General features: G+C 40.6%; 1 protein-coding gene across 1 annotated transcript in view; it reads right to left on the reverse strand.

Moving 5' to 3' along the window:
- The window catches only part of RAB3GAP2 (RAB3 GTPase activating non-catalytic protein subunit 2), a 99,641-nt gene that overhangs the window by 61,757 nt on the left and 23,883 nt on the right, over positions 1-14,001 (reverse strand). The window contains exon 3 of the mRNA XM_007129270.4: positions 337-460. Within this exon, the coding sequence (XP_007129332.2) occupies positions 337-460 (124 nt within the window). The remainder of the gene's footprint in view (positions 1-336; positions 461-14,001) is intronic.

The raw sequence follows: 14,001 nt of genomic DNA on the forward strand, positions 1-14,001 counted from the left end.
TTACTAAGAAGCAGTCAGTGCCCTTTTTAGCTCTGACTGCCCCTTGCAAGAATTGGGCAATGCCCAGTACTGCCTCTGAAATGCCATAGAGAGACAGCTACAGTATCTGCAGCCAAGAAAGAAAAAGAGAGGAAAGAAACAGAAAAGAAAGGAAAACGAAAGGGGAAAAGAGAGAGAGAGAGAAATAAAAGGAAAGAGAATAAAAAGTGTTACATCACATATCAAACTATGGAATGCCACCATATAATGCATACAAGAGAAGTAAAACTTTTTCTTTCCACCTAATCCATTTTCTACTCTATGCATTAAAATAAATGAAAATAACAGAGTACTTACGCACTAGAAATACAGCTTTTTGCTCCCGAGCTATAACCATAAGATCACTGGTTGGAGATAAGGATAAAACACAATCTTGAAGCCAGGAAGTTTTTTGTGTTTTGCATATATTTCCTTCTTCTTCCTGTGAATAAAACTACAATTACTTCCATGGAAAAATATCGAGAATAGTTCAACTCAGCATGTCCACCTTGAGAAGCAAGGGAGAAGAAAAAAGGAAAAAGAAACTTTCCAATTCTTTTATAGTCTCAGTAATATTCCTTATCAAAACACGTCAAAGATGACCAATAAACAAAATATCCACTACAAGCAGATCTCAGTTTTGAATATTAATTGAAAATTTTTAAAATAAAACATAGCAAGACATTAAAAGAACCTCCCAAAGGGATTATTCTAGGAATAATTCTGTATTAAGATATTTAGTAAATAACCCTATTCGAGACAGATAGCTAGGGTATCCGCAGCTAGACAGCAAAGAAAACATTATCTGACGATTACGACCTGTAAAGTATGATTATTTGGACACATCTTTTTACGTAACCTGAGATGCTTTCTTTTTTTAATTGAAAATGTATTCACTGTGTAGGTAAATACCCATGGTTAAAAATTCACAGATCTAAAAAGGTCTTCTTTGCAAAGTCTCTCTGATATTCCTGTATTCCGGCCCTCCCTTTGTTCACTCCGGAGACAGCGGTGTGACTGGTTCTCGTACGTTACTTCCAGAGACACCACTCACATGGGCAAATAGATTTAACTACCCCTTTTCCCCTTTTTCTGACACAAATGGTAGCATACTATATGCATACTTCTATATTTTACTTTCTTCTCTTAGCATATACCTCAGACTTCATTCTACATGAAGTTTCTTAATTTTTAAAATGGCTGCATAGCATCCATTGTACAGACACACCATAATTTAGTCAACCAGTGCCCTATTGATGGACATTTGTGTTGTTTACACTCTTTTGCTGCTACAAACTATGCTACAATGAATAACTTTATACATTTGTCAGTTTATGTGGGAGTGTGTCAGTAGGGTAAGTTTCTAGAAGTGAAACTGTTGGGTCAAAGGAAATGTGTATTAGTAAATGTGCTAGATACTCCCAAAGTGTGCTCCACAGAAGTTGTGTTAATTTATAATCTGACCCAGCAAGTTTTGAAAGTGCTTGCTTCCTCAGGGACTCTTCAAATGATGCTTCAACTCTGACTGATCTTCGTCCAACTAACAGGTAAAAAGTAATATCTCAGCCTATTGCATTCCTCTTATGAGTGAGAATAGGCATTTTTTCATATGCTTAAGAGCCTTTTCTATGAACAATGTGTTCTTTCCTTTGCAGATCTCCTGCTGGATTGCTGTTCTTGTTCTAGCTGATTTGTATATACTCTTTACATACAAGGAAAATTGGTCCTTTGAACATAAGAGTTGTAAATAGTTTTTCGCAGTTCATGTCGTAGCTTATTTTTCTTCATGCAGAAGTTTTTTATGTAGCTAAATTATCAATTACTTATTCTCTTACGGCTTCTAGGTTTTATGTCATGCGGACTCCTACCTCATGCAACCCTACCCGATAGCTTTTGGATTGAATTAATCAAGATGGGGGCGGGGAAGAGGGGGGAAGAGATGCAGCCTGCTTTCATTAAAAAAAAAAAATACATATTTATGTTTTTTAAAGCTTTCAGTAAGCATGTATTACTAGCATAATGAAATTTTAAAGATTTTAAAAACAGAAAATCATCCTAATCAGAAACATTACGGTAGTATTTCTAGGAAAGATAAATTATTTCTTGCTGTGATACTACCAAAGAAATGTTTAAAATATAAATAAAATATGGGTTATAGGACATCTTCAGGAAAATCTCCAAGTAGGTCTGAAGCCTCTGGGATAGTCATGTGATTATTTTTCCTTCTCAATGGAACACTGAGGAATCAAATAGATTCGGAACTTCTTTCTTCTGCAAGGTATGCTTAGGAGGCTGCACCCACTCCCGAAAGATAACGAGAAGAGTAATACTGGCAAATACCCAGTTTTGTTTTAGTAGAGCTCCATTTTTTAGGAATTTTGCTATCCAGTTTGTTGTTTTTGTTTTGATTTGTTTTTTCAGTTTGCTGTTTTGAATGTGTATTTTTCTACATGTAAACTAGGGAGAAAATGATCCCCCTAAAGATGAAAGTTAGAAGGTAAAAGTCAGTTGTGGTTCGTTTCTCCCTGGACCCACAATTCCCGTCAGAGCACACAGTCTCTGTTTAGCCGGCACTCACCCAGGACTCCTCACGGTGCCTCGGCTGTAGGCTGAGGGCATCACGACCCTACGGTTCCCTCCCCAGTAACCGAGACCCAATTATACCAACTCTGAGGTTCAGGATTTTTCAAATGATTGGCGTCTCCCCTTCAGTAAGGAGGCTAGAAGCAGGGCAAGTCATACAGGGATATAATTTAGGTATTGTGCTTGATAAGAAATTAGGAGCGTCTAAAACTCTTTGATTGGTCTCTTATCCTAAAATTTCCATCTCACTGTAATAAAAAAGAAATCCAAACAATGCTCCAGACAAGGGATAATGCAGCTCTCATTTTGGCAAGTTCCACAAAAAATAACTTAAAAAAATAACTGAACGTCTATACAAATGGGTTCTTCCTTTTATCACACTTCCAAAATTATGTACAAACAGTAAACTCCAAAAAGTCTGTAAAAGTTACTTTTCAACAAAGAACACTATTTCTGCGTATCTATCCTGTTTTCAAAATAATGCCACTAATAAGGATGAGATCTACATTTTTATGTTTGCTCAAAAGACAAAGAGTTTAAGAAATTCAAAGATGGAAGGCATTTAAAGACTAACTGGCCCAAACCTCATTTCATAATAAAGACAGCAGAGTCTTAGGGCAGTTAAGAGATGTGCTCCGGGCCACACAATCAGTGTCAGAGCCCAAAGGAGGGCCCTGCTCATCTTGGTGGGTACCTGCGACAGCTCTTTGAGAAGCCTGGCTCCCCTTGGGATTTGACTCTAGTCTCAGTCAATGAAAAGTCTTTCTCAAAAAGAACTTCCCTGTTACTTATCACTATATACCAGGCTAATCTTTCTGTGGTTCTGTGAACCGACTTAGAGCCATGAAGAACCATACCTGAACAAGGGAGCCAGCACATTCTTGAGGCATGCCTTTAAGCATTCCTTTAGAAATACTCTTCCCTCTCTTGTCCATCTCAAGTTCCAGCTCCTATCACAATTCCATCCTCCTCCGACTTCTACCGTCTTTCGAACTTATTGCAATGCAAACTCTTACTATTCTCTGTTTATGCTGGGATTGCATTTCTCCCAGGCTAGACTAGAAGCCTTCTTCGCTTTCTATGACTCAACTCCACATGCAGCACGGCCCTAATGGCAAAAATGAGCAAACAATAGCGTTCCAATTTCTCCTGACTTGTAGTCACAAAGATACTTGAATAATCTAATAATTATTCTTGCACATGAAACTGTACGACAATGAGCAATTGATTCAAAGTTAGTACCCTAAGTAACGTATCCTTAAGCAATAGCATCTTTAGTTATGCTTTTCCTTAAGTAATATTACGATTTAACATTTCAAGATTCTGGCTGACATATCCATGGCAGGTACAAGTTATATATAAAAAGGGACAGAGTACTACTCCCTTAGTTGGGCCTAGAACTCAATGTCAAATTATGATCATGCTCTGTCTGCCACCAACCCAGCAAATGGACTACAAGTGATCCCAGAGCAAACACGAATTTTGCCACATAAGTACTAACCAAGATAAAAGCACAAGAAACCGATATCACGTACATAGAAGCAAATTCAGAGACACTACTCCACAATGACTAGTTACATCCCTAACCCTGCTGAGCCATCTCATAAATGTACATTTTTAGTAGCATGAAACCAGGAAAAGCATCTTCACATGGATCAGCATTCCGGTTTCATCTCCTGATGATGGGGGGGGCAAGGGGGTGAAAACCAGTATCTTCTGTCATTCTTCAGGGCATTACCTTTTCTGTGTCCTCTCCAACTCTCCATCTTTCCTTGTCACTGTGGGACTAAAAGCAGATCCCCCTAGTCTGTCGTGGCAAAGCTGGACGCGTACAAGCAGGAGTTCCACACACCGAAAACAGGTTAGGAAACGCTCACATGATTCTATTAGACAGGCACACCTCAGAGATATTGTGGGTTTGGCTCCAGACCTCCACAATGAAGCAAATATCACGACAAAGTGAGTCACATGAATTTTTTGATTTCCCAGAGCATATAAAAGTTATGTTTACACTATCCTGCGGTCTATCAAGTGTGTAATAATAGCATTACGTCTTAAAAAATGTACATACTGTAATTTTAAAATACTTTATTGATAAAAAATGCCAACCATCATCTCAGCCTTCAGCGAGTCATAACCTTTTTGCTGATGGAGGGTTTGAAACAGTTCAAGAATCGCCAAAATGTGACGAAGAGACATGAAGTGGGCAAACGTTGTTGGAAAACGGCACCGATAATTTGCTCGAGGCAAGGTTACCACGGACCTTCAATTTGCAAAAAAAAAAAATGCTATATCTGCAAAGTGCAATGAAATGGGGCATGCTTGCGGTATATTATGTTACGCTATATTATTATATCATATCATCATTAGGATTTGACGTGTCATAAAATTCTAGAGCTAAAGCTTTAGTCTTGCCGCTTGGGAACGATGCTAGCTTTTGTCACGAAATGCAAGGGTGCGTTCTCTGAATACGAGCTCGACAGCTCTTCTGATCCACAGCCACAGTGGGGTGGGCGTGGGACGACCACCAGCTCCCGGTCACATGTAATTCCAAAGGCACAACATTCAGTGTATCAAGTTCAATAAGATAAAAAGCTGCTAACGACACAACTAAAAACAAGTGATATCCTTAAAATTATACACAGTGGTAGATTTTTGTTACTTCTCCCTGGGTTTAGCTATTTTGCCCCAAGCAGTGTAAATGTTATCAGAAAAGCATAAAGCAAATTTAAAAACTGAGAACAACTGGGAGAGAAGTCTTACGTAAATCGAATTTCTTTCAGTAAGTCCTCCAAAAAGAAAAAAAAAAATCCCTTGGTACATCTGGGTGACGTACATCAACAATCAACATGCTATACACAAAGGCAAACAAAGAATAAAAGGATGGAAAGTACACGTCCTAAATTGTTCTATAATGTCTGCTACGCCGTAACCAAGCAGTTTGGTAGAAATCAGGCCACAGTCACTTGAAATGTCCTCTCACCATAAGGAAATCCTCTGGCATCATCCTAAGCAGAGGACAGTGGGCCCGTCAAGAAGTGTTTGCCCCAGATGAGTGCTTGCGTTTGGCCACCTAACTCAACAGGAATGAGACAGGAATGACGGCACTGATTTGGATGATGTACACAGCAACATCCGCCAAACACTTACGAAGTGCCAGACACTGTGTTAAATGATTTACACATAAGTCTTACTTAATTCTCACCGTCACTCTATAAAGAAGGTTCTATTACTACCCTCATTTTGAGATGGAGAAACAGAGACTGATCAAGGTAACTTCTCCACATCACACAGACGGAGCAGGGATTTGGACCCAGGCATCTGGACACAGGCACTGGGGTTCAATTGCCTGGACAACCCTGCACTGCCCTGGGAAGCTGGGCCCTATAAGGAAAACTGCCACAGCACCTTTAACTCTGCTCTGCTGCTGTGCATTCAGAATGAAGGGGGTGACGAGAAGCTCTACTGTGCTTCTAGACTAGAAGACGAGTGCCCCTCAATGATTAAAAAAGCAAACGGAGGAAAGAGGGCTGTAAAGGCCTAGTAAGAATGTGCCAGGAAGTCTCAGCACACATTCGCTGGCCAATAAGATGCAAGCTCATCACTGTTTTCTACCATAAGGGCATCTGCCTACCAATTAGATTTTTCTGAAAACCTCCCACACAATAATGGGGCCCAAAGCCATGAACAAAACTCCCTTGAAGATAATGATCCTAAAACAATGCCATCCTCTGACAAGGTAGTTAATTTCCCCAGCGAGGCATGATATTAAAAAAAAACAAAAACAGCATCACCAGGGACTACCATGGCTTTTCACAAAAGCCAGCACGTACCCAGTTACTAAAGGTAACATTAAATACATCCATTAGCCATAAAACACAGCCCCTGTTTCGGGGTGGGAAGAGAGAATGTATAATTTTATTTTAGTGTGGCCTAAACTTCAAGGATTTTTCTTTGCCTCGAGACTAGTAAAATTTTTTCTCAATCTGCACAAATAACGGAAACCACTGATGTGGGTTATGAAAAGGAATCTTTTCTAAACACTCGGGTTGTAACAAATATATATTTTAAAAATTTACTTCTTTAGATTTTAAGCCCACAAATTTGTCAAACGATTAGTCTTTCACAACGCAGCAGACAGTAAAACTGCAGTAATTTAACCAGCCTTTCAATTATAGCTGGCCACCATAGGGGCTGGTAAATTATCACTCTGTAAACATAGTGGCAAATGTTTTCTGGTGTATCAGCTACTGTGATGACTAGAGAACCACTGAAGTAGCCCACAGTAATTTTTCAAAGCTTTCAATTTTAGTTAATAAGTCCGTCGTTTGCAATTTTTACTGTCACTGTCATCGTGCTAACTTTCACAGGCATGTACACGTAACAGTGGTGCCAGCAAAATCCAGTATAAATAAGGGTCTGTCAGCATATTCACTGTAATTCTCAGTAGTTTACTACCTAAATCAAAGAAATAAACTAGTCAGCTATACTTCCTTAACAAAGAGACATAAGTGCTTCAGCAATTTTGAAACACAAAAAGGTAAGTAACGCCATGTAAGTTTTCCTTTTTTCTAGTCTACTATTAGCATATATAATACCCAATGCTTCTCAAACATTTTTTTAGGTAGCAAGACTTTTTATTCCCGAACAAAATTTTATACAATATCTTAATATACGATATAGATAAAAGCAGAAATGAGGAAGCTACCTAGCACCTTTGCAGAGCCCTAGAGCTTTCTCTAACATGGCATGAAAAGTATTGGTCCCGGCCATTTTCCGGATCAGGGACTAAAATTCTCAAATGAAAGATCTTAAGGTTTTGTCAAAATTAAAATGAGGCAAGGCAAGAGCTCTAAATCTGGTTACAAATTTGATTACAGATAACCCAAAGAAAAAAAAAATTACAAACACAATTAGTCACAAAAACCTCCGACTTCAATCTCAATTTTTAAAATTATTTTTCTTCCTAACCTTAGAGGAAGTTAATGATAATTCAGTAACTCTTACAGTTTTATTTCAACTGTCAATTCAAGTAGGATTAATTCTGCTATTATTTATTTTTTTAATTGTATATATAATGTGACTCCATTTTTAGAGAATTTTCTGTGTGGCCCATTCATCCAACCACTCAACCAAATATGCCTACATTTATAACCTCTTAAAGTTAATAATGATAATTATCCTTAGGTGTTAGAAAGCTGATTATCTTACTCTTTTTATTCTTCTATAATACCTGAATTTTCAGTAATAAATGTGTCATTTTTACAAAGCAAATTCATTACTCACAAAAAAATTCATTTCACAAATAATTACAATAAAACACCAAAACTAAAAAGTATACTTCTTTATTTTTGAAACAACTGTTTAACATTAAATACTAAATCTATGTGCTCCCTAGGTACCATGGGATATAAGAAAGTACCAAACAATTCCTGCTCAAAAACTTTACTGTCTAGTTGGACAAATAAGACTAATAAACAAGAATCAATTAGCACCCAAGATAAATCAAAATAGAGCTAATAGTTAAATGCTATGGACCTTAAATTGCTATTAGTGTCCACACACACCCCCACACACACACGTGTGCAGTACACATTTCTAAAAAATATTTGAGTGAAAAGCTTAAAAAGATGACAAACCTCATTCATAAATTTAAAAGTACAAATTAAAACACTGAAATGGCATTTCACACCATTCTGATTTTACAAAGATTAAAGTTTGATAATCTACTAGGGGCAAACAATTTCAAAAAGTACCTGAGAAAAGCAGGCCTCTGTAAGAAAACACATCCATCTCTCATAGTTCTGAGTTTCCCAATATTGATAAAAATATGGGTACAGAGAAATATTTCATTTTTTACAAAATAAACAGAGCACAATGGTAAAAAGCAATTACCTCAGAGATGTTTTCATTTCTGTGACACAGAGAGTAGAAGGAGGCACTCTCACATACTGTGTTTGGAATACACACTGGGGCAGGCTTTTGGAAGCACCCTTCACCAATTTTTATTAAAATTTGAAATATGTACACTTTTTAACCTTAGCAATTCCACTTTTAGTTATTTATTCTAAAGGAAAAATAAGAACGGCTGACATTTATTGAGCACATACTATGTATGTTCCAGGTACTATTCTAAGCACGTCTCATTTCATCCTCTTAATAATCCTATGATTTTAATCCTAACTAATAATCGTATTAGTCCTACTTTATGAATGACGTAACTGGACTGAGAGAAGTTAGGTAACTTGCCCAAGGTTTAACAGTCACTGAGTGGCAGAGTTAGGATAGAAATTCAGGCAGTCTGACTTTCATTCATGACACTACACACATGTGTAACCAAAGATGCATAGTAGATATAAATTTGATTACAGCATCTCCTGTGACAGAAAACAGAAAAGACAAAGAACAAACAAAAACAAAATGTCCCTCAACAGGGGTGTGGCTAAATAAATAAGAGTATATCTATACAATGAAATGGTTAGTATTCCTTTAGAAGAACTAGATGATTTATATATGCAGACACAGAAAAACCTCCATATTACATTAAATGGAAAAGGCAAGAGGTAGAACAATATGTAAAAATGAAGTCTACATGGACTTTCAGGTAAAGAGAGAATTAAACAGATCAATTTTACTCTCACTTTCCCCAGCACTCTCAACCCCACTAAAAACAACAGTAGAAGACTTTGTTTCAAGTACAGTCAAAAAGGAGAGGAGAAAAGCCACTAAAATTTGAGAGCTAGAAAGCAGATGGACAGGTGGTAACTGATTTTACAGTCCCTGGAAAACTAACTCCCACTAAAGTGGGGGCGAGGAAAGCTGAGAAGCAACCCCAGCTGCACTGCAAGATTGCCCATAGGCTTAGGAGTTGGTGCCAGCTCCCCCTGGGAGTGAGGGCAAAGATGCGGCTGAAGTCAGGAGGCTTGGTTGAAAGCAGGTCCCCAGATCCCATCCCCCACCCCACACAGTCAGCCACTGTCCCTCCCTCCCTGGCAGAAGACCAGAGGCCCATCACCAAGCCAAAGCCAACTCACAGAGCTACCCTGCAGGAATGCCTGAGGAGTCCAGACTTGAGCTAAAATTAACAACTATCAACAACAGCAAGGAAAAGTGGTGGCTGACTATATAGAGAGACTAAAAATAGGTCACTCTTAAATATTTAAGCATAAATAGCGCCACCAAGACTGAGCCCGGATACTGGTTGGTCTGTGGCCAAAGACCGCGGAACAGCTTACACTCACCTTTGTTGGCTGGCAAACAATCCTTTAACTGCACTTTTCACACTAGCAAATCACTCCACCGGTATCTACTAAAACCAAACTCATGGCCATAAAGATCAAAGGGTTTTTTTCCCCCCCGTTCTATTTTTTTTCATTTATTAAATAACTATTTTTTTTAAATTGAGGAAGAGCTGATTTACAAGATCAAAAGTTCTGAGGTCCCCAAAAGAGGCCAAGAAATTTTAGAGAACAAAAAGGGGTAAAGGCAGCAAGAAAAGCTGGGAGAGTTATACTGAAAGCCACGGGCGAGACCAAGATTTCTGAACTCCAGCACGACTAACATTTTGGGTGGACAAGCCTTTGTTTGAAGGGTTGTCCTGTGCATTGTAAAACGCTTCACAGCATCCCTCCCTGGCCTCTACCCACTTAGATGTACCTTCCCCCAAGTTGTGACAAACAAAAATGTCTCCAGACATTGCCAAATGCCCCCTAAGGGGCAAAATCACCCCCAGTTGAGAAGCACTAGGCTAAACCCAGCTTGTGTTAATGTGGAGAGGAAAGTCACTGGCAAGATGAGTGTTTCTAATAGTCCAAGGTCCAAAGTCCTGATGAGAGCCCACCTGAGGAGAGAGACCCTCTGCGGCCACCACCCCCTCACAGGAGGAGGGCCTCGGGCGTATCCTTAGCGTAATACGGGTGCTCTCCTTCTGCCTCTGGCCAATCCACTGCTTACGTCTCTTGCGTGGCAGATGGCACCACAGTCTAAGGACACTAAAATAAGGCAAAATATTTTCCAGCATTACCCCAGATTATTAATGCTCTAAGAGTCTCTAATCAGGTCATGCTGTCTCCTATTTCTTAGCCTGTAAACAAACATTTCTCTGGGGCCTCTATCTGACCAGCATGCTTTTTTCATTCCCTGTTAATCTGCTAAATCATTAGTGCCTCCATAAACTGCATTATATCACCTTCTGTAAAACAGATGGAACACATTCCTAAGGTGTCTCTTAAGTGGAAAATTTCCATGCTGCCTACCTTAACTGAGGACCTTAACCCAGGACCTCCTGTGCTTCCTGGTCCAGAAACCGCTGTCAAGCAAATCCTTGATTCTATACTTCCAACCCTTTGGTCTTAATACACCAATGAAGGAAAGCTCATTAAATCTGCCTTGCCAGTTAAAATTCAATTAAACCCTATCAAGCTTCTTCCCAAACCGCCTAGATTCCCATTATAGCATGAGGCTGAGCAAAATACCACTTCTTTCCCAAAGCAAAAAAATTATAACCCCAACTAAAAGCCCTTACAACACTGTAAAAAATACTATTTACTATTTGTTATAGGATCATTAATAGGTAGATGTTGTAGTACAACTACCTTCTTTTCCCATTTCCCCCAGCCAGGTCCCATTTGTCATGATGTCAGCTTAAAATATAGTACAGAGGAAGATCTTTGTTCTGCCTTTTCTTCCGTCTTGAAAACCTATGCTGTTTGCCTTTCGATCCCTTCGTGTATTTACTCATGGGCAAGGAGGAATTCCCTAACCTTATTCATTGCACTCGTACACGTAAAGGTTACGCCTGACATGGATCCATTATTTGGGGCACTATTATGGACTGAAGTGTATCCTGCACCCCAAATTCACGTGTTGAAACCCTAACCCCCCAATGTGACTGTATCTGAAGATGGGGCCTTTGAGGAGGTTAATTGGGGTTAAAAGAGGTCATAAGGGCACAGCCCTCTGACAGACTGGTATCCTTCTAAGAAGAGGAAGGGACGCCAGAACCGGCTCTCTGTCTTCATGCGCAGGGGAAAGGCCAGGTGAGGACATGGCAAGAACGCAGCCATCTGCAAGCCAGGAACAGGAGTCTCACCAGAAACCAACCCTGATGGCACCTTGATCTTGGGCTTCCAGCTTCCAGGACGGTGAGAAAATAAATTTCTGTTGTTTAAGCCACCCAGTCTGTGGTATTCTGTTATGGCAGCCAAGCAGACCAACACGGGTATGGAATATCTATAGGAGAAGGACATTTGTCCTTTTCTATAAGAGACGCCATCCTTAAAGTTCCAAAGCCTACCAGTGTCACAGACGCTTGCTTTCTTGGACGTGGCTGGCTATGTCAGCCACGTAGCTGATAACAGATACTAGAATATGCTTTCTTCCCTAAGCCCTCATTATAGCTGACACCCCAGAATCCAAATTAAAGAGGCTTTCTCCTTCCTTAGAAAAGCCTTATCCAGACCCGCGGTACTAAATCTCTATGATTACAAAAGCCCTTTATTCTCTTCTGCCATAAAAATAAGAAACTACTCTCAAAGAGCTGACAGACTTCTGGAGATAAAAAGCACCCTAGGGCTTCCCCGGTGGCGCAGTGGTTGAGAGTCCGCCTGCCGATGCAGGGGACGCGGGTTCGTGCCCCGGGCCGGGATGATCCCACGTGCCGCGGAGCGGCTGGGCCCGTGGGCCACGGCCGCTGAGCCTGCGCATCCGGAGCCTGTGCTCCGCAGTGGGAGAGGCCACAGCAGTGAGAGGCCCGCGTGCCGCAAAAAAACAAAAAAAGTACCCTGAAGTTTTTATAGTTGTTTGCTGGACTCAGTAGCAGCGAGCTGGCCTTCAGGTCGGCATTCGGTGGCAGTGGCTACTGTACTTTCCTCTTAGGCACCCTTCTCTGTGGTTCACCAACACACCACTGCAGCCCGCCTAAACGGACCAGAACACAACATGCCTCTAATGCCAGACTAATGAAGAATGAAAGCCTACTTTCTTCTGCTGGTCACAGTGACCACCACCCGATGGCAACTGACAGGGAAGCCTATCAGTTTTGACAGTTACAGCGCCCTGACACAACCCTAAACTGACTTTATGACAGTCCGCTTTTTCCAGTCCTGGTCTCTCTCATCTTTAGCGTGAACAAGGCCTGCCGGGCGCACTCTGAGGGAAGGCAGGTTTTGAGTTTGCTGTTTGTCCGTGACGAGAGAGAGTCGGAGTTCCCTCTCCATGCCGGCGAGGTGGCTACACCTATTAACCCTGACTAGAGCGTGTACTTCTGCGTTTCACACATCTGCCAAAAGTTAACTCTGATTCTTGCCATGCCTCTGGAGCTGGCTGTGCCTCTGGACTTGTTCATCACCACAGCTGGTAGCAGAAATAACAGAAATCTTTTGCCTCAGCTTAGTAAAATTTCTAATAGTCCTGGTATAAAACATGTTTCTCAGCAGAACTTCATAATGATCCTACACATGGAAAGTTCTGGAAGATGCTGCAGGGTAAGGCAGAGGTCATACCCTCTTCCCCGGCCACAGTGCCATTTATGTTCTCACCCGCCAAACAGGCTCCCTTGGCAAAGATGCTGTCTTGTTTTGAGGACAGGATCCAAATTCAAAGAAGCTCTCTTCAACACCGCAGGATGACTTCAACATCTGAATAACCTCTGAACCTCACTGTCCTGACCCACTTTTGCTGTCTCCCAAATACCCTCACTGTGTACAAAAGACTGTGACAGGGTAAAGGGTTCAAACAGTTAGGAATGATTGCTGCACCCAAAACTGGTGTCAACGCGGCCTGACAATACTGTTTCACTCGCGCATTTGCCAAATCCACAGTGTGAGCAAATCTATCAAGACAGAGAGAGCAACAAGCCTCCCTCATCCCTGAGGGCCACTTGTAAATATTCAAATTTTATCCGAATGAAAAAATATTCTACATGTAAGTAATTTCATGTGTTTTTCAGATTGAGTAGAAGCATACTTCAGCTTTTAACTGAAACAGTTAAGATATGTCATCCCTAGATTGAGGATCTCCTTGCCAATAGAAAGAAGACAACATACTTCACAGGTCAGATTTAAAGGAGGCCTGATAACACTTACACATTCTAACTAGGCTATCATTGTCCACGCCACCCAGAATCAGCTGAACATCAAAAGGAAATACTGTAAAATAAACCAACCCATGACCTTTATGAGTACGAGAGGCAACCTATTCCACGAAGCAGCCAAGGTGAGTTTTAAAAACCAGAAATCAGACAGAGCAGTTTCTGATCACACGCAGACTAAACTTCAAATTCACAAAGCTTTACACCAGGCCTGCCTGATTCTCCGACCCCAGCTCGTAGCAGCAATCATTTTCTCCTGTGTTGGGTTATACGCCATGAGGGGCTGTGAGCTAAGGGAAGGCACACTGTTA

Source organism: Physeter macrocephalus, chromosome 4 (assembly GCF_002837175.3).
Source record: "Physeter macrocephalus isolate SW-GA chromosome 4, ASM283717v5, whole genome shotgun sequence".
NCBI lineage: Eukaryota > Metazoa > Chordata > Mammalia > Artiodactyla > Physeteridae > Physeter > Physeter macrocephalus.